The 27,647-nt window shown below is 38.8% G+C and overlaps 2 protein-coding genes and 2 long non-coding RNA genes across 4 annotated transcripts; all 4 read right to left on the minus strand.

Annotated features, from left to right (window-relative positions):
- Window positions 1–235: 235 nt before the first annotated feature.
- LOC307256957 (galactose-specific lectin nattectin-like) lies at window positions 236–3,806 on the minus strand (the record flags this gene model as incomplete). Its single annotated transcript, XM_080036072.1, has 6 exons — window positions 236–1,343; window positions 2,357–2,456; window positions 2,690–2,824; window positions 3,144–3,226; window positions 3,601–3,634; window positions 3,789–3,806. The coding sequence occupies 6 exons, from the start codon at window positions 3,804–3,806 to the stop codon at window positions 1,261–1,263; spliced, it is 453 nt and encodes a 150-aa protein (XP_079892198.1). The 3' UTR covers window positions 236–1,260.
- A 97-nt stretch (window positions 3,807–3,903) lies between these two features.
- On the minus strand, window positions 3,904–4,949 carry LOC307268545. Its single transcript, XR_013845462.1, has 4 exons — window positions 4,875–4,949; window positions 4,282–4,347; window positions 4,091–4,124; window positions 3,904–3,964 (listed from the first exon to the last, which is right to left on the minus strand). It is a non-coding gene; the product is annotated as an uncharacterized lncRNA (long non-coding RNA).
- Window positions 4,950–15,096: 10,147 nt separating this feature from the next.
- On the minus strand, window positions 15,097–20,044 carry LOC307264398 (ladderlectin-like; the record flags this gene model as incomplete). The annotated part of the gene is made up of 6 exons (XM_080045808.1): window positions 15,097–16,180; window positions 16,806–16,920; window positions 17,734–17,868; window positions 19,383–19,465; window positions 19,838–19,871; window positions 20,027–20,044. 6 exons carry the CDS (start codon window positions 20,042–20,044, stop codon window positions 16,098–16,100), a joined length of 468 nt encoding a protein of 155 aa, XP_079901934.1. The 3' UTR covers window positions 15,097–16,097.
- Window positions 20,045–20,141: 97 nt separating this feature from the next.
- LOC307268552 lies at window positions 20,142–21,092 on the minus strand. The gene is made up of 4 exons (XR_013845463.1): window positions 21,019–21,092; window positions 20,519–20,584; window positions 20,329–20,362; window positions 20,142–20,202 (listed from the first exon to the last, which is right to left on the minus strand). It is a non-coding gene; the product is annotated as an uncharacterized lncRNA (long non-coding RNA).
- Window positions 21,093–27,647: the final 6,555 nt, after the last annotated feature.

The following is a 27,647-nucleotide window of genomic DNA, read 5'->3' on the forward strand; positions in this document are numbered from 1 at the left end:
GGTCACTTTCGCATATGATGCTGGTCTAACTCGCTGTGGTTGGGGCTTGGTATCAACACTAGATTTCTTTTTCAGCACACACACAGTACAGACAGGTAGTGGATCGTGAGGAGATATTCACTGATTTAGACAAAAAGTGATTTTGACAAAAAGCGTTCTCCAGAATCACTGACTCCACCTTTAATACACTGAGCTGTGAATAAGGATTTCACACCAGAAACACTTTATGCTTAAAGATTATGTTTTTATTTGTGGAATACACTTTTCTTTTTTCATTGATTGCGGTTTAAATGAATATACAGCTCTGGAAAAAAAATGAAGAGACCTGCACTGCAAATGTTCATTGTCTATCGTTTTACTATTTATAGGCATATGTTTGAGTAGAATGAACATTTTGGTTTTATAAAATAAACTACTGACAACATTTCTACTAAATTCCAATACATGTTTTCTCAATAAGAGCATTTTCAATAAGTAATGTAGAGATGAAGATTTAAGAAAAAATCTAGAATGGTCTCTTAATTTTTCAGAGCTGTATTTGATAGGAAATGAACAAATCACAAGAAAAGGTCCCCTCCGTTAAGAGAACACTAACGTTGGGCGATTTTCTGTCGACATTTTGTGTATTTGTAGCGTTTGTGTATTAAATCAGGGATTCTCATTACTTTACACTCATTTTAAGGGTCCCCCCCCCCCATGATACCCCTTTCTCTTCTGATTTATGAGACTTATTGGATTTGCACCATTTCTTTTTTATTTTATTTTTTAACTTAAATGTGTTGTTTTACCTAGTTGTACTTCTCTATTTAACTTCTAAATTGTATATTCTGAATTGGGTCAGCTTTTTTTTTTAACTATTTTACTTGTATATTGCATATTTTCATGTTTCTTTCTTGGCATTTCAGTCTGTGGAAAACAAAGGAAGAATTTCATTGTATGACTGAGAACATGTTTCTGATTGTGCATATGACAATACACACTTTGAATCTTGTATAGGGGGAGATAAAAGAAGACTACTTAAATTAAATTTGCCATTTATTGTTTCTAATATATTTTGATGAGAAGTTTTTTTTTGGGGGGGTATATTATATCGATTAAAAATATAACCCAACGTTAGTAATTGTGACTGATATAGAGTCTGTTATATGATTTCAGAGGGATTTGATTTTGAAAAGCATTCAGTAGAAAGTGAATCATTTAGAGAAAGTTCTCTAATATGGAAATAAAATATCAGATAAATGGTGACGTCATTGTAGTCGGTCACACGGGTGGCAGAGGCCTATTGCGGTAACAGACATATGGCAAACGTCTGGCACAGCTGACAACATTCCAACCAAGGTAGCCTGAAGACAGAAACAAATTATTAATTAAAATTAGTTAAAAGTTTCCACAGTTTATCAATATACTTTCATTAAGATTCACTGCTTAAAGGCCTACTTCACCGGTTTGAATATGAAGGTGAATTGAATTCTGAGATCCTATATAAATGTGCAAAAAAAATTAAAATCGGTTCATCCTAGCCTGAGAAAAGGCATAAAGAGTGTTTTTTTTAACCCTATATTTCTCCTTCTCGTGACATCACAGAAAGAGAAATATAGGGTTAAAAAAAAACGTACTTGTAAATATTACTGTGATGTCACAGTAAAAGACATCACAGTAATATTTACAAAGTAAGTTTTTTTTTTAACCCTATATTTCTCTTTCTGTGATGTCACGAGAAGGCCTTTTCTCAGGCTAGGATGAACCGATTTCAATTTTTTTCGCACATTTATACTACATAGGATCTCAGAATTCAATACACCTTCATATTCAAACCGGTGAAGTAGGCCTTTAACTATTGGAAGTTGAATTTTCACCTACAACTCTTTTTATCAGAAAACTGTAGCGGTAGGGAATACTATACATATATATATATACAGTATATATATATGTATTTTTTTTATATATATATATAGGGTCAATGCAAACTAATAAAAACATTAACACATTTTTTTTGTTTTAAAGTGCCAGAATTTCCAGAAGGCTACATTACATCTTCTGTCCCTGTAATAGTGAGGTCACCCTGTGCCTAACTTTACACCTGCACATGCCGCCATTGTGTCACCTTACCAATACCCATAATGCAATGCGTGGGGCACTTTCTGGTTATTCAGTAAAGTGTTGTTATGAGCGTACGCCTTATAGATTCATTACCAAAACCACTTATATTAACAACTCTTAATCTTTAGTTAACTTTACTTTAACCCTTCAGAATGCACTGTGGGGTAATATCAGAAATAAAACACATAACTGTTCCTCGTTTTTTTTCAGGTATCAAACAAAATTCCCGGAGAAAGAAAATAAATAATGTGTGTACCATCATCCATCGACATTGACACACAGTTCTCTGTCCCGTTCTTTCTAGGGGCCCAGTCTTGGTCAAATGGAGATCCGTCAGTCCACAGCCATCTGCCCTCCTGGAAGAGAAAACTGACTTCTGAACAATATTCCCCCAGGTACTTGGTGCCCTACGCGCTCTGCGTACCCTGCGTATAGGGAGCGGTGGCCCTGGGTCAAAAAAATGATTTTCGGCTTTCAGAGCGCAGGCTCAGGACCTCCCTGATCTAAACCCGAGTGGTCGTTTGTTACTAGACTTCTGTGCTGGTCATGGTTTGTCTATATATTCCATATTTTCTAAAAAATGTCTCACCTCAACTGAATAGAATAATCCAATCCAGGTAGGGGCAATTCTGCCAAAATGTTCGTGAATCAGTTTCCTCACAAAGAAGTTTTGGAACCGATTATGGATTGAAACCAAGTTTCCTCCCAAAACAAGGCAGAATAGCTGATTGGGGAGACAGAAAAAAAAACAAATCATTACGCAACATCTGAAGACTTTTCTGTTTCCCATTTAACCTGTAATTTTTATTTCCATTCATATGTTTTTATTTGCTTTTCTAATGTCTATTCTATACTTGATGCATTTTAATCTTGATGTATTTCATGCCCCTGTAAAGCACTTTGAAATGGCCTTGTGTCTGAATTGTGCTATAGAAATACACTTTTAAAGGCAAGGAAATGCAAATTTGACAAGTTTAACCAGCTACAAACTGGCACCTGGGTCACATTGGTGGAACAGGTTATTAAGGCTAATAAAGACGTACCTGTGCATCGACAAAGATGCTTGGGCCGTTTTGAACAATGAAACAGCGATTCCCGAAAAGAGTCCAGCCTTCAGGACAGCCTCCTGAGAAAACACATTTCCACAGCTTGTACCTGCAATCTCTTTCTTTGGACGTTTTTTTTTTTTCTTTTAGCGTTTTTTTTTGGGTGAAACATCCCACATTATCAGAGCTACTGTCTCTAGAGTTGGTCCAGTGGCATTCCAGCCAACAAGAGGACATTATGTTGTCTGTGTGAACTTCTGCCATTAAATGTAAGTAAGTAAAGTCAAATGTATTAACTACATAGCAATTTTCACAGAAAGGGTCACAAAGTGTTTTACAATGTGCATAGAAAATAAAAGCATAATAAAATACAAGTAAATACATCTCTAAGAATAAAAAGTATTAAAAACAAAAAAGATAAAATTAGCAACATAATATAAAAGACAGAAGTTACCATAAAGCTGAACTTCGGTGATGTTGACGGAACCCTGTAAATATAACACATTCAATACAAATCAGCTTGGAAATGGCACTTTAAGGGTGCTCATACATTTCACCTAAAATGAGAGACCCCAAATTGCTTTTTTAATTTGTGAGGTAAGCTTGCATTTTTCCGATTTATAAAAAAAAGAATGCACTTACGGTTCCTGAAAGCAGCATCCCGCCAGAAAGGGTCACAAAGTGTTTTACAATGTGCATAGAAAATAAAAGCATAATTTATTTATTTATTTATTATTCTTCCGGACAATTACACATACTTTGTGTTATCGTCCGAAGGGAAGCGGGAGAAGCCAAAGGCTTATCGGGTCCCGCCCTCACTGCCATAAGATTCAGATACACAGATACACAGCTAATAAAATACAAGTAAATACATCTCTAAGAATAAAAAGTATTAAAAACAAAAAAGATAAAATTAGCAACATAATATAAAAGACAGAAGTTACCCGAAGGCTGAACTGTGGTGATGTAGACGGAACCCTGTAAATATAACACATTCAACACATCAGCTTGGAAATGGCACTTTTAAGGTGCTCATACATTTCACCTAAAATGAGAGACCCCAAATTGCTTTTTTAGTTTGTGAGGTAAACTTGCATTTTTACGATTTATAAAAAAAAAAAAAAAATGCACTTACGGTTCCTGAAAGCAGCATCCCGCCAGTCAGACAGAGGAGGAAGACCAAGGGGAAAGGTATCGCCATCTGTAGGAAAGCATTTAACAGGGAAAACATAGTTTAAATATGTGGTCAAGAGCATAAAAAAAAGCTGTTTTTTTTTTATTTAATTTTTATTCGTTTATTTGACAGGGACAGTGCATATTAATAAACATTTCTGTAAATATTTCACATGTCTGTACCTTCCCCTAACTGTATAAACATTGGGGTTCAACATTTAATAGAGGCTAACCACTAGGCCCAAAGATATTTTCAACAAATTATCATCATCATCAACCGCTTATCCGAAATCGGGTCGCGGGGGCAGCAGCTTGAGCAGGGAACCCCAAACTTCTCTTTCCCGGGCCACAAATTATTATTATTTTTATTTATTTATTCATGTGAAGTCGCAGGTCTTTAAAATGCCTCTAAGTGTTGAATACCAAAAGTCAAAATCCTTCAAAATTATTTTATATGCAAAATTATTATTAAGACAAACAAAAAGGCCTCAAAACGACTGGAACGAGTAATCGATCATCAAATTATAAAAAAATATTGAAGGGAGACTGAGTTACCTTTGCTGTAGTGCTGATTCCTGATGCAAAGTGAAGAGCAGACAGGTGTGTGTCTTGGGAGGGAATACTAGCCTGTTTATATACAGTACAGGGCTGGGCTCACACCTGGGATGATTAAACACCAATGAAGATGCTTTTGCAAATACGTATGAGGGAGGGCGGGGGTTTTCCCTTGTTTTGGAGAAATGCCCGAACAACACTGTCAAACTCCAGGACATCCTCCCACTCCCATCAATGGCGTCCTGACAAATACAGAACATTATGAAAACACACTTCACCAACACATGATCGTGTCCTTGGTGAGCAGGAAACACACTTTGTTTTTTTTGTTAATCCTGAAATAACAGACACATAAGGAAGGAGAACGAAATAAAAAAAAGGGGTTTTTCATAAGATTTTCAACATACGAAAACAATGAATCCACTCTTGCTTAAACATGTTGTTGCAAAGATTATCAAATGCAGTGAAACACAGTGCAGGCAGTTGACTGCTGTCTGGCTTGGCTGCAGGTCTCCCTCGAAAATGTTAACACACACAGACAGAGACACATAGAGAGACAGAGAGACACACACACACAGACATACACACAGACAGAGACACATAGAGAGACAGAGAGACACACACACACAGACAGAGACACATAGATAGACAGAGAGAGACACACACACACACACACACACACACACATACAGAGACACATAGAGAGACAGAGAGAGACATGTGTGTGTGTGTGTGTGTGTGTGTGTGTGTGTGTGTGTGTGTGTGTGTGTGTGTGTGTGTGTGTTTCAGGCAACAGCAAGACCCAGGTGGAGAGATTATCCCTGTGTACTATCTATCTATCTATCTATCTATCTATCTATCTATCTATCTATCTATCTATCTATCTATCTATCTATCTATCTATCTATCTATCTATCTATCGCCAAGAGACATAGAGGGACAGTAACCAATACATGGGAGACAGGGGGGTACACTGAAGAGTCGTCAAGCGTGCGCCCCTTACCATAGGTAGGAAAGGATAAACATAGGGGAAAGACAAGGGGGAAAAAAGGCCACTCTCAGACTACGCTCCATTGTGGGAGCGCAATGTGGGACTAGTAAAAAAAAACACCTAAGCACAATAAGCAACATGTACGTGACGTACACCCCCGAAATAACATCCTTGGAGGGAACGTGTCCCATGTGCTCCTCGCCTATACGGTCTAGGTAGTACAGTTTTGATTTTGATTTGATTCAATTTATTTCAGACATATCAAAAAAATTAAAATTAAAAGCATGAAAATACAATAAAAAAATATGTTCAAATGATTTCACAAAAGAAATAAAAATAAACAAAAAAATAAACAAATAACATATTGAATTGATATGCCTGAAAAGGAGTAGGAAGAAGTATACACTTATTTGATCCTACCCCTTTTCTACAGCTACAAATATACAACTTGAAACTATAATTTTTTTTTTTGTTTATATTTATACAATCCATATAGGGGAAAGTGGGGTGAGTTGTGCAACTTTTTACTCAAAGTGATTTTAAAGTGAGGCCTTGACAGTTATGTCTCCAACTCAAATATGTACATATATTTCAGGATGTTGTGCATCCCTGGCAATAAAAACTTTGCATCTGGAATAAACTGTTTAAGAAATATAGCTTTCGGAAAAAAAGTTGTCTTGTCGCACAAATCACCCCACTACGTGGGGTGATTTGTGCATTTGGAGAAAATAAGGTGGGGTGAATTGTGCCAATTTATATATATCTCAAAAACTGTAATGCAAGACAAATCCATTAGACAATCACTTATTTAAGGTGTATTTAAAGTAAATAGTTAACAAAGATTGAAGGCACATTTTCTTAAACAAGGCCTAGCAGATCTAGGTGGTTTTGCCTGCAAAGCTCACAATGACAAAGTCACCATCATCATCTTTCTGGCCATCTGAACTCTCATCAGTGGTGTCGTTAAGTGGAATTGAGATGTCACTCTCTTCTGAGCTACTGTAGACAATCAGTTTCTTTTGGTGACCAGCGTATACAGCCATGCCACTGGCACGACTCTCAGAAATGTACTTTGCACTAGTTGCTCCGTGCTTGTGGAACCAACTGCCACCTGACAAATGTGATTCCCCCTACATTTCTGCCTTTAAATCAAGGCTCAAAACCCATATGTACACCCTGGTGTTTCCTCCCCATTAACTATCTTACCTCTGCACTACTATCTGTGTTTATGTGGATGTATGGGCTTTACGTCTTTTATTTTGGTTATTGTTATTGTACCTTCATTGTTTACCTACTGAATGCACTATGTACAGCACTTTGGACAGTGCAAACTGTCATAAATGTGCTTTTATAAATACATTTTACTTACTTACTTACTTACTTATAACTCACCTAGGCCATTTGGCACAAATCACCCCATCCCCAGAATTTTGGATAATAGGCATGATGCAGCAATTTAGGGCTGACATTGTGCTAACTATATAGACTCAAAGTGTAGCATACCAAAGCACTGAAACATGTGTCAAATGTTTTCAAACGTGTCTATAATTGTTCAGACACAATAATCAAAAAACCTTGATCATGGAAATGTTACTTTGAAAGGCAAAACACAGTTTTTTGAGCTTAAATGTGCTTATATCTTATTCCTTGTGTCTCCCTTCTTTACAGGATGAGTCAAATGGATGGCTCTTCTTAAATGTGTGGTCACATTTCCAATTTCTTCCACGGTTTTCTAGAAACAAGGGGTTTTGCAACTTCCAAAATGCACAACTCACCCCACTTTCCCCTATCTATATATACTCGACGTCATTGTAGTGGCGTAATGTATTTGGAAAAGAGATCGTTGTTTTTCAAATCCTAGAAAAGTAAAGTAAAAGTAATTTACAATACAGGTGATACTCATATTATTAGAATATCATGGAAAATGAATTGGAAATTGAGGCAAGAATTCATGCAAAAGGGGCCCAAACCAAGCACTGAGTACATATGGATGATTATACTTTATAGAGGGCCGACATTTCTGTATTTAAAAACCTTTGTTTATTGATTTCATGTGATATTAAAGTTTTCTGAGATTCATAAGCTGTTAGCCATAATGACCAAACTTATAACAAATAAAGGCTTGACATATCTCACTTTGCATGTAATTAGTCTATATAATATATTATTTTCACCTTTTTAAGTTGAATTACTGTAATAAATGAACTTTTGCATGATATTCAAATTCTTCGAGTTTCACATGTACATAAAATGTCTTAAAATGCCGATATTTAACATATTGCAATTTTGTTCAATATTGACACAAAGTATTTATGTGTTCCTTACCAACATAGTAATTTAATTCAGCTTCTACTCAAAAAACATGTACGAGTATAAGCTACTGTTACACTTTAAGATAGGAATTGTGAGTTAGGGTGTGTCTCTTTCCGGGTGTGTCTCTCTCTCACAGTACGGCTGTCACCTCAGTCACATCTTCCTCGCCAGGAATAACAGAGAACAAATCGAAACACGAGGAAATAAAAATAAAACGTACAAAGACAATGGCTCTATTGATTTATAAAACATGTACAGGGCAGTGACTCTGCATTTAACTGATCATGGAAACGTACTGAGTGGGAACTGTGTTCGCTGTTTAGAAAAAGAGTGAAACAAATGGACACGTGTTTGTGTGTGTCCCTGTCTGTCTGCACGCGTGTGTGTGTGTGTGTGTGCGCGCGTCTGTGTGTGTCTGTCTGTCTCTCTCCGTCTGTGTGTGTGTGTGTGTGTGTGTGTGTGTGTGTGTGTGTGTGTGTGTGTGTGTGAGTGTGAGAGAGAGAGAGAGAGTGTGAGTGTCTGCAGTATCCAAGTATGTCTAAAATCGGCAAAAAAATGCACATTACAATATAGTTTTCGAGGCATGTTTAGGTATGCAAATGCCAGTGTAGTGGACATAGTAACATGAACACACACACACACACGCACGCACACACACACACACACACACACACACACACACACACACACACACACACACACACACAACCACACACACACACACACACACACACACACACACACACACACACACACACACACACACACCCACTAACGCTGCTCTCCATCGCGGCACTATCTGACAAAGACAGCTGTGTGTTCATGTGGTGGTGATGTGGGGACGAGGGAGGGGACTGCTAACTGCTAAAACCAAATCACTTACTGAACCTTTTAACAAAAAGGAGTATGAAGAACTTAAAGACCTACAGTATCTCACAAAAGTGAGTACACCCCTCACATTTCTTCACATTTTTCTTTATATCTTTTCATGGGACAACACTGAATAAATGACACTTTGATACAATGTAAAGTAGTCAATGTACAGCTTGTATAACAGTGTAAATGTACTGTCCCCTCAAAATAACTCGACACACAGCCATTAATGTCTAAACTGCTGGCAACAAAAGTGAGTACACCCCTTAGAAAAAATTTACAAATTGGGCCCAAAGTGTAAATATTTTGTGTGGCCACCATTATTTTCCAGCACTGCCTTAACCCTCTTGGGCATGTAGTTCACTAGAGCTTCACAGGTTGCAACTGGAACCCTCTTCCACCCATTTATGACAGCATCACAGAGCTGGTGGATATTAAAGACCTTACGCTCCTCCACCTTCTGTTTGAGGATGCCCCAACGATGCTCAATAGGGTTTAGGTCTGGAGACATGCTTGGCCAGTCCATAACCTTTACCCTCAGCTTTTTTAGCAAGGCAGTGGTCGTTCTGGAGGTGTGTTTGGGGTCGTTATCATGTTGCAATACTGCCCTGCGGCCCAGTTTACGAAGGTTGAGTGCACGTGGTCAGCGTCGTACACAGAGGTTGGCTTTGGAAAATAGACGTATGAGTGCTGCCAGCATTGCTGAAGGGCTTGAAGGGGTGGGGGGTCAACCTGTCAGTGCTCAGACCATACGCCACACTCTGCATCATACTGGTCTGCATGGCTGTTGTCCCAGAAGAAAACCTATTCTAAAGACAGTGGTGGGCCGTCAGGGCCAGCAGGGCCTTCTCTGCTGGCCCTGTCAAAATCCAAATAATATATATTTTTTTGTTGTTTAAAATTATATTAATTTGTGTTTAAATGTGTCTGAATTTAATTTAAAAAATTCAGTACGTTACAAAAATAATTAAATTTTTTTTGCAATATAGTTATTTTTTGTGAGGCTGAGCTGGATTTCCCAGGGATATCTCATCTAAACGCATCACAGCTATGTGGAGCAGCGGGACCTGCACTAGAAATATTGCTAGCCTTTCATTGAAGCTGCCGTCTCCTATTGGATAATAACGTTGACTGACGTGTCTCATCAGCCAATCAGATTCTGATGTGTATTGACAGCCCGCCCCAGGGCCCAGCGATATCTCAGCCGCTAGCCCCCCGTGATGTCATCAGCGAAGTTTGAAACTTCGGCGGGCTATTAGCATTGTGATGTGAGTGAACTACTGTGGCCATCGCTTTCACACAACCTACTCATCCCGCTGCCGATCTAGCGTGGCTATTTAAAGGTGATCGTTTAACATAGTTTAGATATAGTTTCAACAGGAATACTAAACATAAGCTGGATGGGCTGACAACGTTTTTTTGCAGCACTTCACTGACTGTAACTACGACGCTATGACTGGCTAACAGCTAGCACCGAGCGGAACAAGTTACCGGTATGTTGCTGGCCGTGTCTGCTTTTTAAACCTGTGAAGGAACATAGCACATCACGGATTTTAACAGCCTTAATGGCTTATAGGATCCGAGGATGGATTTCCTCTACAAGTGATGGGTGAGTGTTACTTTTGGCTGTGTCTATCTATGAAGAGATAATGTTTTTTTATGGGGTTTTAAAACCATTTTGTTTGTTATTTATGTGGGCAGTGGGTGATGCTGTTTTTCATTGTTGATGCCGCTTTCTAAGCATAATATGGGAACCAACTCTCAACTACACTTCTTCTTAATATGCTGGTTGGATTGGCTGTTGTAAAATATTTGGCATAAAGACTTGCATGTTTAATTTGTGTTATTGAAGCGAATGCGGCGCACTGGTAATATTGTCGCTATACAAAATTGAATCCGTTGAAGTTGCGCAAGCATCCGGTGAACCCTATTGCAATAACTGGATGCTTGTGTTGTGTCGTGTTATGCGTTTGCAAACAGTTGTCGAGTGACATGAAATATCTGATGGTGATGGTGCAGTAGTCTATCTGGTGTAGGATAAACAACAGTGGTGTGCGTGCGCAGTGCGCTGCTCTGTGGTGGTTGAAGATCAACTGTCAAGCTCTTCATGTTATGCATTAGTGTATACTGTGATTTTAGCCTATATTTTGTATGTGGCTGTGTTGGCACCTGACGTGTGCGTTTCTCAGTGTTGGGGGGGGGGGGGTTGGTCGGAGTTCGCTACTGAAGGCCCTGACTGAAACCCCACGGTACGCTACTGTCTAAAGATGATGCACAAGAAACCCCACAAAAAGTTTGCTGAAGACAAACAGACTACGGACATGGATTACTGCAACCATGTCCTGTGGTCTGATGAGACCAAAATACATTTATTTGGTTCAGATGGTGTTAAGAGTGTGGAGCGGCAACCAGGTGAGGAGTACAAAGACAAGTGTGTCTTGCCTAGAGTCAAGCATGGTGGTTGGAGTGTCATGGTCTGGGGCTAAATGAGTGCTGCCAGCACTGGGGATCTACAGTTCATTGAATTCTAACATGTACTGTGACATACTGAAGCAGAGCATGATCCCCTCCCTTCATAAACTGGGCCGCAGGGCAGTACTGCAACATGATAACGACCCCAAACACCCCTCAGAACGACCACTGGCTTGCTAAAGAAGCTGAGGGTAAAGGTTATGGACTGGCCAAGCATGTCTCCAGTCTTAAATCCTATTGAGCATATTTGGGGCATCCTCAAACGGGAGATGGAGGAGCGCAAGGACTCTAATATCCACCAGCTCCTTGATGTCGTCATGAATGGGTAGAAGAGGGTTCCAGTTGCAACCTGTGAAGCTCTAGTGAACTACATGCCCAAGAGGGTTAAGGCAGTGCAAGAAAATAATGATGGCAAAACAAAATATTGAAACTTTGGGCCCAATTTGGACATTTTTTCTTAGGCGTGTACTCACTTTTGTTGCCAACAGTTTAGACATTAATGGCTGTGTGTTGAGTTATTTTGAGGGGACAGTAAATTTACACTGTTATACAAGCTGTTCACTGACTACTTGACATTGTATCAAAGTGTCATTTATTCAGTGTTGTCGCATGGAAAGATATAATGAAATATTTGAAGAAATATGGGGTGTACTCACTTTTGTGAGATACTGTACTTCACCGGTGGAAATATGAAGGTGTATTGAACTCTGAGATCCTATGTAGTATAAATGTGCAAACATTTTTAGAAATCGGTTCATCCTAGTCTGAGAAAAGGCAGAAAGAGTGTTTTATGGTCTCACTGTCTAACCCTACATTTCCCTACATGTGATATCCAACGTAGGGTTAAGGCCAGGACACACCAGTCCGACTACCCGAAAATGGTGACTGCCGATTCAGGGTGCTTCAGTCTTCCCGTCGCGGCCGAAAAAGTGCAAAGAACACACCAAACCGACTGCTGACTTTCCGTACGCTCTGCGCTTGCGCGGGACGTAATGTCTCCATAACAGCAGGCGGCACTAATCTGTATTGTGGCCCGAAAAAATACGAAAGCCGGAAATGATGGGACGGCTCTCTAGACGATAAACATAGATAGAAATACGTATTTATATTTATGGACCATAAGAGCACAATTTTTAGCAGAGAGTGTCGAGCATGGTGTCGAGCAGTCAACAAGGGTTGATGCATGTGAGTACTCGCTGAACGAAACAAACAAACACATCAAAACGATGGATAACTGTTGTTAGCTGTTTGTGCTACCCGCCTCACTTCCGGGCTTCACTGATTCGCTAGCCCTCCACAAATCAAATTGCTCAAACTGAAAGACTGTCCGCCGCCGATTGAACATGTTCAATTGAACATGTTCAATCGGCTCAAAAGAAGCCCGACGACATCAACTACGACCGATTTCACGGCACACACCAAACAGATTCATGTCCCCGTCCCCTCGAAACTCTACGACGGCGATTATCGGGCCGGTGTGTCCTGGCCTTTAGGATTAACAGGACAGCTGGGCCAAGGGAAGACTGAGGGAAGGAAAACCTCATTCATTATATTATAATAGTGATTTTATAATGATAGAACGCCGGTTCCGTGTGGGTGAGGTATTCCTTTAATGGTCAAGTTGCATTCACAGTGAAGTCACAAAGGAGCCACGGAGACAAGATGTTGGTCTGCTGTCCAGCGGCTGCAATATCCCACTGGGGAAATCTATCGTCTTTCCAAGGACAAGTGTGTGTGTGTGTGTGTGTGTGTGTGGTGTGTGTGTGTGTGTGTGTGTGTGTGTGTGTGTGTGTGTGTGTGTGTGTGTGTGTGTGTGTGTGTGTGTGTGTGTGTGTGTGTGTGTGTGTGTGTGTGTGTGTGTGTGTGTGTGTGTGTGTGTGTGTGTGTGTGTGTGTGTGTGTGTGTGTGTGTGTGTGTGTGTGTGTGTGTGTTCATACAGTGAGCATCAGCAGAGAACATACACTACTGTAAGTATATGCTGAGCGAGCAAATCTTTCTGTCAGACCGACTAGAACAGGGTGAGTTTTTATGGTGTGTGTGTGTGTGTGTGTGTGTGTGAGATAATTCCCTCATTAACACAAACATGTATTTGTAGAGAGACTTACTATCTTCTCACTGGCATGTTAAGAGCTACAGTTTCCTACTTTGTTTACATACACTTTGATTACATGCCCGTTTACAGAGCCTAGGCTGTGTATTAACCATAGTTATTACAAGGCACTTTGAAAATCCTATGTAAATCACAGCATTCTACAGGTCTGTTATTTCCAGCAAGACAGACCGCTGTCAAGGGTATAAGGGCCGTTGCTAAGGACCTACGTCATAGTTTTGATGGACGTCCACAAACAGGGCTACTACTAGTTCAGAAAACAATGGAATACTTTTTCAACAAGACTGTGCATGTATCAGGAGAGCAGGGAACACAGGAGTCATGGTTAATGTCCGACAGGAATCCAGTCAAGACGACATGAGTACGTTTGGCCAAATATTTTGAAGTTAGCCTATAGCTACAGTAACTTCAGGCTGCAGCCCGCAATGTAAATGTTCCGCAGTCATTTTCACCGTGAATTACACTACGTTTTCATTACATAAGAACCTAGTGGGTTTGCAATGGCTATTCCAGTTATTAGACAAGGTCTCAGGGTTGCTAAGGAAACAAGTTGTTTTTTGTTAAACTCTTCTAAGTTGGCCGCAGCTTGACATAGTAACCGTTGCTATGAAGTAAGTTCCGACCGTGAAGCGGACTGTTTTTGGCTGTTAAAACAACATGTTGCTTCAATAAATTGCTTTATTTTTTGTAGTAGCCATGTAATAAGCGGGATACAGTATAACGGGTCACATGCTAGAAATAAAGGGAGCCGTCGGGCTCCTGCTTCAGCTTGTCGGTCTTTATTTCTAGCAAGTGACCCGTTCGCTATACTTTTCCCTTACATAGTATATAACATGAATGTAGCATCCGGGCTGACCTCAGTTATTCCAACTGCATCCCATTCCCCTGGCCTATGGGCATCAATGGGGCATCAATGTGACGTCGGGGGGAGGGAGATACGCCCATCTAGCTGACGTATACCTCCGAGGCAAAGTGAGGGCCAGCGAGCGGATAGCTGTCACTCAAGAGATTGCGCCCATAATTATTCATACAATTTAATGTATAGATTAAAAACTAGCCTGGTACAAAAACAGTAACAGTGTTGTCATGGAGATATGACTTAAACATACAGAATAAAATGTTTTTTGGACCTTAAATAGGTTTAATAATGCTGTGAAAACGGCCTGTTTAACATGGGAGTCAATGAGAAATTGCTCTGTTTTGGTACCTGTCCCTAGTGGCAACTCGGGTGAATTGCAATTTTGTTTTGGTCACTTTCGCAGTGGATGCTGGTAGAACTCGCTGTGGTTGGGGCTTGGTATTAACACTAGATTTATTTTTCAGCACACACACAGTACAGACAGGTAGTGGATCGTGAGGAGATATTCACTGATTTAGACCAAAAGTGATTTTGACAAAAAGCGTTCTCCAGAATCACTGACTCCACCTTTAAGCTGTGAATAAGGATTTCACACAAGAAACACTTTATGCTTAAAGATTATGTTTTTATTTGTGGAATACACTTTTCTTTTTTCATTGATTGCGGTTTAAATGAATATACAGCTCTGGAAAAAAATTAAGAGACCACTGCAAATGTTCAGTGTCTCTCGTTTTACTATTTATAGGCAAATGTTTGAGTAGAATGAACATTTTGGTTTTATAATATAAACTACTGACAACATTTCTACCAAATTCCAATACATCTCATTAAGAGCATTTTCATTAAGTAATCTAGAGATGAAGATTTAAGAAATATCCAGACTGGTCTCTTAATTTTTCAGAGCTGTATTTGATAGGAAATGAACAAATCACAAGAAAAGTTCCCCTCTGTTAAGAGAACACTAACGTTGGGTGATTTTCTGTCGACATAAGCGTTTGTGTATTCAATCAGGGATTCTTATTACTTTACACTCATTTTAAAGGTCCCCCCCCATGATACCCCTTTCTCTTCTGATTTATGAGACTTCTTGGATTTGCACCATTCCTTTTAATTTTATTTTTTAACTTTAATGTGTTGTTTTACCTAGTTGTACTTCTCTATTTAACTTCTAAATTGTATATTCTGAATTGGTTCAGCTTTTTATTTTCACTATTACTTGTATATGGCAAATTTTTCATGTTTCTTTCTTGGCATTTCAGTCTGTGGAAAACAAAGGAAGAATTTCATTGTATGACTGAGAACATGTTTCTGATTGTGCATATGACAATACGCACTTTGAATCTTGTATAGGGGGAGATAAAAGAAGACTACTTCAATTAAATGTGTTATGTATTGTTTTACTCTAATATATTTTGATGAGAAGTATTTTTTATTTGGTATATTATATCGATTAAAAATGTAACCCACCGTTAGTAATTGTGACTGATATAGAGTCTGTGATACTATTGATTTCAGAGGGATTTGATTTTGAAAGTGAATCATTTAGAGAAAGTTCTCTAATATGGAAATAAAATATCAGATAAATGGTGACGTCATTGTAGTCGGTCACACGGGTGGCAGAGGCCTATTGCGGGAACAGACAAACGGCAAACTTCTGGCACAGCTGAGATCATTCCAACCAGGGAAGCCTGAAGACAGAAACAAATTAATAATTAAAATTAGTTAAAAGTTTCCACAGTTGATCAATATACTTTCATTAAGATTCACTGCTTAACTATGGGAAGTTGAATTTTCACCTACAACTCTTTTTATCAGAAAACTGTAGCGGTAGGGAATACTATTTATATATATATATACCTATATATATATATATATATATATATATTTTTTTTTTTATTATTATTATTATATAGGGACAATGCAAACTAATGAAAACATTAGCAATTTTTATTTTTTAAAATGTGCCAGAATTTCCAGAAGGCTACATTACATCTTCTGTCCCTGTAATAGTGAGGTCACCCTGTGCCTAACTTTACACCTGCACATGCCGCCATTGTGTCACCTTACCGATACCCATAATGCATTGTGTGGGGCACCTCCTGGTTATTCAGTAAAGTGTTGTTTTGAGCGTAAGCCTTATAGATTCATTACCAAAACCACTTAAATGAACAGCTCTTAATCTCCTTTAGTGTTCCCTTAACACTTCAGAATGCACTGTGGGCTAATATCAGAAGTAAAACACATGACTGTTCCTCATATTTTTTCAGGTATCAAACAAAATTCCCGGAGAAAGAAAATAAATAATGTGTGTACCATTATCCGTCGACACTGACACACAGTTCTCTGTCCCGTTGTTGTTGTTAGGCTCTCCAGGGGCCCAGTCTGTGTAGTCCAATGGGGATCCGTCAGTCCACATGTATCTGCCCTCCTGGAAGAGAAAACTGACTTCTGAACAATATTCCTTATCACAGATCACTGATTGGATAGTGGACAAGTGGCTATATAGATATTTTCATATTTTTCATTTCATTAATTCAATGAGGGGCATGTTTAAACATGCCCTAAGCTTGAAATGTCAGTGAGGCTCCCCCACCCCCACCCCAAAAAAACTTCATTTACAGCTACATTTGCTGTAGTGATGAGTTTTTGCAAACATCATTTACTAACAGAAAGAACAGCTTATCGTGTGAAAAGTTGCAGAGTATCCTACTAACTGCCTTTGCAAAGGAGAGACTGCTCTGTGGACGTGATTGACAGGTGACCACAGAAAAACTGGTGATTGGTAGATTTTGGAGGCGGGCTGTCGCCGTGCCCGACTAATCAGAAGCTAAGAATGGTCCTAGTATAGCAAATAGACATATTTTAGGCAGGCCCACCCTTGCCCCTTGGCTGCCACTGGCCCCGCTTGCCATTATGAATCGCTATTCAAAAACAGCTTGATAAAGCTGGGTAGGCTATAATTGGGGGAAACATCTAATTTGCCCTAATTGAGTGATAGGTTACACAATTAAGAAAAAACAACGATGGGCCTGTTCATAACTAATTTATATATGTTTTATAATGTTATGATTATCATGACATTTTTAAGAAACCTCAATTTTTTCCTTTTGTAATAAAAAAATAAAGGCTCAGGGCCTCCTTGATCTAAACCCGAGTGGTCGTTTGTTACTAGACTTCTGTGCTGGTCATGGTTTGTCTATATATTCCATATTTTATATATATTTTCTATAAAATGCCTCACCGCAAGTGCATCGAATAATCCAATCCAGGCAGGGACATTGCTGCCAAAACGTGCGCGAATCAGTTTCCTCACAAAGTCGCTTTGATTCTCATCGTGGATTGAAGCCAAGTTTCCTCCCAAAACAATGCAGATTTGCTGATTGGGGAGACAGAAAAAAACAAATCATTACGCAACATCTGAAGACTTTTCTGTTTCCCATTTAACCTGTAATTTTTATTTCCATTCATATGTTTTTATTTGCTTTTCTAATGTCTATTCTTTACTTGATGTATTTTAATCTTGATGTATTTCATGCCCCTGTAAAGCACTTTGAAATGGCCTTGTGTCTGAATTGTGCTATAGAAATAAACTTTTAACCCTTTAGGCGCCAAAGTCGCAAAATTGCGACATGACGCTTTACTGAATCAAACAGCTGTTTTCTCTAAATCGAGTGTTGTATTTTGTTCAAACTCCCCTCCACTAGTTGGCAGACATCCCATACCTAGACCTTAGCTCAGAAAAACGTCATGCTTCAATGCAAATAATTCGAGTAAAACCGGAAATCCCATCCCAAAAAAAAAAAAAAAAAAAAATGAAAAATCCCATCCAAACTTTACTTTTTTTTGTCATATCCTCCTAGCGATTTTTTTCTGGTGTTATTGAAAACTTTTGTGGTGTTTAGAGACTCTGACATGATAGCACGTATCACTCTGCAGTTACTGTGCTCAACGAGAAGCGGGTGCTGCCCGGTGCTGCCGCGAGCCCCTCCCCGACCAAAAGCACTCACAGGCGGGCAGTCTCAGAGCACTGAGCGGCCCCTCGGAGCAGTCCGAGCCGGCCGTCAGAGCAGAGAGGTGACACACCTCCGCGTCCAGGCTGCAAATGAATCGCGCAGTTGTTGGGTGCGAAATCGCAGATAGTGTGCCACTAAGCTATTTATGCTGAAGCTGGATTTAGGAGTTATTGAGAGAATATGGCAAGCAAAAAGTTGACGAGTAGGGAGTTAGTGTGCACTCTTTTTACGGCGCCGGTCACGGTGTGTCCATGCGCAGCAGTGGAGCAGCCATGCGACGCAGCATTATATAAATATATATGAATAAATATATATTCATATTATCATATTATAATGATAATAATAATCATAATAATAATGAAGAATAGAAGACAAAAGTAAATAAAAATGGGTAAAAAAAATAAAATCATAAAAAACGCCTGTTTACATGAGTTTTGTGGTGTAGTTCTAGTTCTAGTTTACAACTGTTGGCTTACAACAAAGTGGACATCATAACACATGGACGGAGGGGGTGAATCTGATTAAATAAATTCAATTCTCTTTCAAAATATCAGGTATTTCATGGAAATTACATAATCCAACATGGCCGCCGCCATATGACGTCATAATATGCTAATTAGATGGGAGAATTTATTCCCTAGATAAACTTTAGGTCATTCTCAATATTTGTCTCATTGACACTTTGTCTCTATCTCAAACCACTTTCAATCCAGAGCCTTTTGAAATTTCGGTGTCAAAATCTAGTATTTTTTTAAATAAAACCTGGCGCCTAAAGGGTTAAAGGCAAGGAAATGCAAGTTTGACAAGTTTAACCAGCTACAAACTGGCACCTGGGTCACATTGGTGGAACAGGTTATTAAGGCTAATAAAGACGTACCTGTGCATCGACAAAGGTGCTTGGGCTGTTTCGAACAATGAAACAGCGATTCTCGAAAGGAGTCCAGCCAGCAAGACAGCCTCCTGAGAAAACACATTTCCACAGCTTGTACCTGCAATCTCTTTCTTTGGACGTTTTTTTTTTCTTTTAGCGTTTTTTTTTGGGTGAAACATCCCACATTATCAGAGCTACTGTCTCTAGAGTTGGTCCAGTGGCATTCCAGCCAACAAGAGGACATTATGTTGTCTGTATGAACTTCTGCCATTAAATGTAAGTAAGTAAAGTCAAATGTATTAACTACATAGCAATTTTCACAGAAAGGGTCACAAAGTGTTTTACAATGTGCATAGAAAATAAAAGCATAATAAAATACAAGTAAATACATCTCTAAGAATAAAAAGTATTAAAAACAAAAAAGATAAAATTAGCAACATAATATAAAAGACAGAAGTTACCCAAAGGCTGAACTGTGGTGCTGTTGACGGAACCCTGTAAATATAACACATTCAATACATCAGCTTGGAAATGGCACTTTAAGGGTGCTCATACATTTCACCTAAAATGAGAGACCCCAAATTGCTTTTTTAATTTGTGAGGTAAGCTTGCATTTTTCCGATTTATGAAAGAAAAAAAAATGCACTTACGGTTCCTGAAAGCAGCATCCCGCCAGAAAGGGTCACAAAGTGTTTTACAATGTGCATAGAAAATAAAAGCATAATTTATTTATTTATTTATTATTCTTCCGGACAATTACACATACTTTGTGTTATCGTCTGAAGGGAAGCAGGAGAAGCCAAAGGCTTATCGGGTCCCGCCCTCACTGCCATAAGATTCAGATACACAGATACACAGCTAATAAAATACAAGTAAATACATCTCTAAGAATAAAAAGTATTAAAAACAAAAAAGATAAAATTAGCAACATAATATAAAAGACAGAAGTTACCCGAAGGCTGAACTGTGGTGATGCTGGCGGAACCCTGTAAATATAACACATTCAATACATCAGCTTGGAAATGGCACTTTAAGGGTGCTCATACATTTCACCTAAAATGAGAGACCCCAAATTGCTTTTTTAGTTTGTGAGGTAAGCTTGCATTTTTCCGATTTATAAAAAAAAAAAAAAATGCACTTACGGTTCCTGAAAGCAGCATCCCGCCAGTCAGACAGAGGAGGAAGACCAAGGGGAAAGGTATCGCCATCTGTAGGAAAGCATTTAACAGGGAAAACATAGTTTAAATATGTGGTCAAGAGCATAAAAAAAAGATGGGTTTTTTAATTTAATTTGTATTTGTTTATTTGACAGGGAAAGTGCATATTAATAAACATTTCTGTAAATATTTCACATGTCTGTACCTTCCCCTAACTGTATAAACATTAGGGTTCAACATTGAAAACAGGCTAACCACTAGGACCAAAGATATTTTCAACAAATTATTATTATTTTTATTTATTTATTCATGTGAAGTCGCAGGTCTTTAAAATGCCTCTAAGTGTTGAATACCAAAAGTCAAAATCCTTCAAAATTATTTTATATGCAAAATTATTATTAAGACAAACAAAAAGGCCTCAAAACGACTGGAACGAGTAATCGATCATCAAATTATAAAAAAATATTGAAGGGAGACTGAGTTACCTTTGCTGTAGTGCTGATTCCTGATGCAAAGTGAAGAGCAGACAGGTGTGTGTCTTGGGAGGGAATACTAGCCTGTTTATATACAGTACAGGGCTGGGCTCACACCTGGGATGATTAAACACCAATGAAGATGCTTTTGCAAATACGTATGAGGGAGGGCGGGGGTTTTCCCTTGTTTTGGAGAAATGCCCGAACAACACTGTCAAACTCCAGGACATCCTCCCACTCCCATCAATGGCGGCCTGACAAGTACAGAACATTATAAAAACACACTTCACCAACACATGATCGTGTCTATGGTGAGAAGGAAACACACTTTGTTTTTTTTGTTAATCCTGAAATAACAGACACGTAAGGAAGGAGAACGAAATAAAAAAAAGGGGTTTTTCATAAGATTTTCAACATACGAAAACAATGAATCCACTCTTGCTTAAACATGTTGTTGCAAAGATTATCAAATGCAGTGAAACACAGTGCAGGCAGTTGACTGCTGTCTGGCTTGGCTGCAGGTCTCCCTCGAAAATGTTAACACACACAGACAGAGACACATAGAGAGACAGAGAGACACACACACACAGACATACACACAGACAGAGACACATAGAGAGACAGAGAGACACACACACACAGACAGAGACACATAGATAGACAGAGAGAGACACACACACACACACACACACACACACACACACACACACACACACACATACAGAGACACATAGAGAGACAGAGAGAGACGTGTGTGTGTGTGTGTGTGTGTGTGTGTGTGTGTGTGTGTGTGTGTGTGTGTGTGTGTGTGTGTGTGTGTGTGTGTGTGTGTGTGTGTGTGTTTCAGGCAACAGCAAGACCCAGGTGGAGAGATTATCCCTGTGTACTATCTATCTATCTATCTATCTATCTATCTATCTATCTATCTATCTATCTATCTATCTATCTATCTATCTATCTATCTATCTATCTATCTATCTATCGCCAAGAGACATAGAGGGACAGTAACCAATACATGGGAGACAGGGGGGTACACTGAAGAGTCATCAAGCGTGCGCCCCTTATCATAGGTAGGAAAGGATAAACAGGGGAAAGACAAGGGGGAAAAAAGGCCACTCTCAGACTACGCTCCATTGTGGGAGCGCAATGTGGGACTAGTAAAAAAAAACACCTAAGCACAATAAGCAACATAGTAACGCCACAGACAAGTAGAACTCGTATACATGCACGTGACGTACACCCCCGAAATAACATCCTTGGAGGGAACGTGTCCCATGTGCTCCTCGACTATACGGTCTAGGTAGTACAGTTTTGATTTTGATTTGATTCAATTTATTTCAGACATATCAAAAAAATTAAAATTAAAAGCATGAAAATACAATAAAAAAATATGTTCAAATGATTTCACAAAAGAAATAAAAATAAACAAAAAAATAAACAAATAACATATTGAATTGATATGCCTGAAAATGAGTAGGAAGAAGTATACACTTATTTGATCCTACCCCTTTTCTACAGCTACAAATATACAACTTGATACTTGAACTTTTTTTTATATTTATACAATCCATATAGGGGAAAGTGGGGTGAGTTGTGCAACTTTTTACTCAAAGTGATTTTAAAGTGAGGCCTTGACAGTTATGTCTCCAACTCAAATATGTACATATATTTCAGGATGTTGTGCATCCCTGGCAATAAAAACTTTGCATCTGGAATAAACTGTTTAAGAAATATAGCTTTCGGAAAAAAAGTTGTCTTGTCGCACAAATCACCCCACTACGTGGGGTGATTTGTGCATTTGGAGAAAATAAGGTGGGGTGAATTGTGCCAATTTATATATATCTCAAAAACTGTAATGCAAGACAAATCCATTAGACAATCACTTATTTAAGGTGTATTTAAAGTAAATAGTTGACAAAGATTGAAGGTACATTTTCTTAAACAAGGCCTAGCAGATCTAGGTGGTTTTGCCTGCAAAGCTCACAATGACAAAGTCACCATCATCTTTCTGGCCATCTGAGCTCTCATCAGTGGTGTCGTTAAGTGGAATTGAGATGTCACTCTCTTCTGAGTTACTGTAGACAATCACTTTCTTTTGGTGACCAGCGTATACAGCCATGCCACTGGCACGACTCTCAGAAATGTACTTTGCACTAGTTGCTCCGTGCTTGTGGAACCAACTGCCACCTGACAAATGTGATTCCCCCTACATTTCTGCCTTTAAATCAAGGCTCAAAACCCATATGTACACCCTGGTGTTTCCTCCCCATTAACTATCTTACCTCTGCACTACTATCTGTGTTTATGTGGATGTATGGGCTTTACGTCTTTTATTTTGGTTATTGTTATTTTACCTTCATTGTTTACCTACTGAATGCACTATGTACAGCACTTTGGACAGTGCAAACTGTCATAAATGTGCATTATAAATACATTTTACTTACTTACTTACTTACTTACTTACTTATAACTCACCTAGGCCATTTGGCACAAATCACCCCATCCCCAGAATTTTGGATAATAGGCATGATGCAGCAATTTAGGGCTGACATCGTGCTAACTATATAGACTCAAAGTGTAGCATACCAAAGCACTGAAACATGTGTCAAATGTTTTCAAACGTGTCTATAATTGTTCAGAGACAATAATCAAAAAACCTTGATCATGGAAATTTTACTTTGAAAGGCAAAACACAGTTTTTTGAGCTTAAATGTGCTTATATCTTATTCCTTGTGTCTCCCTTCTTTACAGGATGAGTCAAATGGATGGCTCTTCTTAAATATGTGGTCACATTTCCAATTTCTTCCACGGTTTTCTAGAAACAAGGGGTTTTGCAACTTCCAAAATGCACAACTCACCCCACTTTCCCCTATCTATATATACTCGACGTCATTGTAGTGGCGTAATGTATTTGGAAAAGAGATCGTTGTTTTTCAAATCCTAGAAAAGCTCTAAAGTAATTTACAATACAGGTGAAACTCATATTATTAGAATATCATGGAAAATGAATTGGAAATTGAGGCAAGAATTCATGCAAAAGGGGCCCAAACCAAGCACTGAGTACATATGGATGATTATACTTTATAGAGGGCCGACATTTCTGTATTTAAAAACCTTTGTTTATTGATTTCATGTGATATTAAAGTTTTCTGAGATTCATAAGCTGTTAGCCATAATGACCAAACATATAACAAATAAAGGCTTGACATATCTCACTTTGCATGTAATTAGTCTATATAATATATTATTTTCACCTTTTTAAGTTGAATTACTGCAATAAATGAACTTTTGCATGATATTCTAATTCTTCGAGTTTCACATGTACATAAAATGTCTTAAAATGCCGATACCACCAGTATTTATGTGTTTCTTACCAACAAAGTAATTTAATTCAGCTTCTACTCAAAAATCATGTACGAGTATAAGCTACTGTTACACTTTAAGATAGGAATTGTGAGTTAGGGTGTGTCTCTTTCCGGGTGTGTCTCTTTCTCACAGTAAGGCTGTCACCTCAGTCACATCTTCCTCGCCAGGAATAACAGAAAGCAAATCGAAACACGAGGAAATAAAAATAAAACGTACAAAGACAATGGCTCTATTGATTTATAAAAACATGTGCAGGGCAGTGACTCTGCATTTAACTGATCATGGAAGCGTACTGAGTGGGAACTGTGTTCGCTGTTTAGAAAAAGAGTGAAACAAATGGACACGTGTTTGTGTGTGTGTGTGTGTGTGTGTGTGTGTGTGTGTGTGTGTGTGTGTGTGTGTGAGTGAGAGAGAGAGAGAGTGTGAGTGTCTGCAGTTGTTTAAAAAATCCAAAGATGTCTAAAATTGGCAAAAAAATGCACATTACAATACAGTTTTCGAGGCATTTTTAGGTATGTAAATGCCAGTGTAGTGGACATAGTAACATGAACACACACACACACACACTCACACACACACATACATACAAACACACACACACTCTCACACACACACACACACACACACACACACCTTAATTTTGAAGCAAACACAGCAACACAAACAGAGCAGTTTGAGTCCAGTTAATTAAAAAAATTCAAACTAAAACTGTAGATTTGACCTTTCAAAATCTCCAGTGGGGTTGGAGTCAGTCCCTGTGTGTGTGTGTGTGTGTGTGTGTGTGTGTGTGTGTGTGTGTGTGTGTGTGTGTGTGTGTGTGTGTGTGTGTGTGTGTGTGTGTGTGTGTTTTTCAGGCAACAGCAAGACCCAGGACTAGGTGGAGAGATTATCCCTGTGTTAAAATCCCCATACTTCCCTACTATTTAGTACGCCATGAAAAAAGATTGAGGGCCGGTTTTAAGCCAGGAGTAGGCCTTAATGTGGACTGGGACGTTTAAGTCACTTTCATAGACATGGCTTTAAGCCTGATTTATACTTGTGCGGCTTTGCGCCTCTGCGTTCTCTGCTGGGTAGCACGGACACCGAACGTTCTCATGAACCGTTGGTAGTAGTTTCGCCCGTGTCGCAGATTGCACACTGCACTTCTGATGTAAATCGGCGAAATCCGTTGCTAAACAAATGAAAACTGAAAAATTTTGAGTTTGATGATAATGAGGAAGAGCTCCTGTGCTGTTAAAATCTCTCCTTGTTGCTTTGATGCCCAACCAAACCTCTGCGGCGTCTGCGGCATCTGGCGCGTAGTCACAATTTTCAGTTGGTACGCGACACAGCTCTGCGTGGCTCTGAGGCCACCGCACAGGCTCTCTGCGGCTCCGCGGAGGCTCTGCGCACGCGGTACCGCACAAGTATAAATCAGGCTTAAATTTGTCTTAGTTAGTCTGAGACTATGAAGTCCTGGAGTAAGGTAAGTAAGCCTGATTGTAAACACCTGCCCATGAGCACATGCTGCTGGTCCAACGGTGATCATATAAACCCGGAGTGGAGCAGAAACACCATTGCTTGTGAGAAAAAACAATGGCAGAGGCTAAAAAAAATCCCGTCAATAAACTTTAATGAATTTGAAAAAAATCTCTTTAAAAAAAATAGTTTGAAACCATCCGGTTATTGAATCTAAAAGCCATACTGCTGGGACTAAGCAAATAAATAGTTGGGCCGCAATTTGCAACAAATTCAATTAATGAAAATGTTACTAAGAGAACAATACACCAACTTCAGGTTATCTTCATTATTATCGGTATTTCACATCTTTCTCATTTATAATTTTGACATTATATTTAATGATATCTGCACTGATAGATTCTTTAGAAAAACCCAAATCTCGCTTTAAAGAAGAGCTTGCCACAACCTTTCAACAAAGGACAAAAAAGATGACGTTGCATGAAAGTTAGAATGAGAATGCCATGAACAGAAAATGCAATATCTGAAGGAAGTATGACATGAAAACGAACATTCTACAGGTGGAATTGGACATGAAGTTGGAAGAGAGAGCTATGATTCAAACAAGATACAGTACTGAGACAATTGTGATTACTAATCACAGTGAAGATATAAGTAGAAAATAAAAGGTGTTCATGTTGTGTTTTGTCATTTTGTTATTCATGTGTGTCAGTATTCTAAATCACAACAACCACATTTGAAAACAGAATTGTTTTAGACACTCATTGTATTGTGCTGAATACATCTTCAATTTAAATGCATCCATCTAATAAACTCAAAGTTTTTATTTTCAGTGCATTTTCCATATTGAAAGCGGTCTCGAAATGTAAATTCATCAAATAAATTTTTTGGATAAGACCTATCCACAAGTACTCTTCTGACTGGCCTCTGCAGTGGGAGTTGGTCTTCATTTAGATATTCCAAATAGTCCATGCTCTCTCACAAACACCACTAAGATGAAGTTAAACCTGCCTCTTTGGGGGATTAATTTAAAATCAAATTTAGACCTAGAGTAGCTCTAGTCGACAGTCTTGCAATTGGCTTTGTTTAATCCAGAATATCTTTAATCTAGGACTATTTTAAACTGAGTCTGTGCAAGTAACTTTGAATTAATCCAGCTCAGACAGGCATTTTAGTCTCGGACTAGGCTTAAGCCTTGTCTGTGAAACCGGCCTTTAGGATGTCCCAGTACATGCACGTCAATTGTAGTATGATGAAAATACATAAATGCCCCACTAACTCCACTAGCATTTTGGAGTATCCGTCTTTATTCTTGACATTTCTCAACATAATGAAAAAAAATCTGATTTTCTTTTCTCTCCTGTGGCCCTAAAACTCTTCTGTACTTTAGTATGTAGTGCAGTAAAAAGAAAGAGTATGTGATTTGGAACGCAGGGTAGGGGAGAACGGGGTAATTTGTCACACGGGTTGGTTGTCACAATCGTTATATCTCGGAACCAAAAGGCGCTGTCTATGAAATTTTGGTATGTAAATATCCAGAATTGGGATCAGAGGTCACCTACATAGTCTTCCTTGGAGTTAGACTGCTGAATTTGAGGTGAGACGACTGTTTGTGTTTTTCATGTCAAATTGAAAATATTTAGCTCCTCAGTATTTTTCTTCTAGGCTTTTACACAATGGGTTTATAACAAAACACTTGTTACCCATACAAAGTGTGAAGGGTAAACTATATTTTAGATTGTGGTTAGCAAGCTAATTAGTTGTCAGATGGTTGTTGGCCTTGATGCTAGCAAGAAATTCAAGTTGGGGTTGGTCGT

The sequence above is a fragment of the Ammodytes marinus genome, assembly GCF_949987685.1.
Source record: "Ammodytes marinus genome assembly, chromosome: 2".
Lineage (NCBI taxonomy): Eukaryota > Metazoa > Chordata > Actinopteri > Uranoscopiformes > Ammodytidae > Ammodytes > Ammodytes marinus.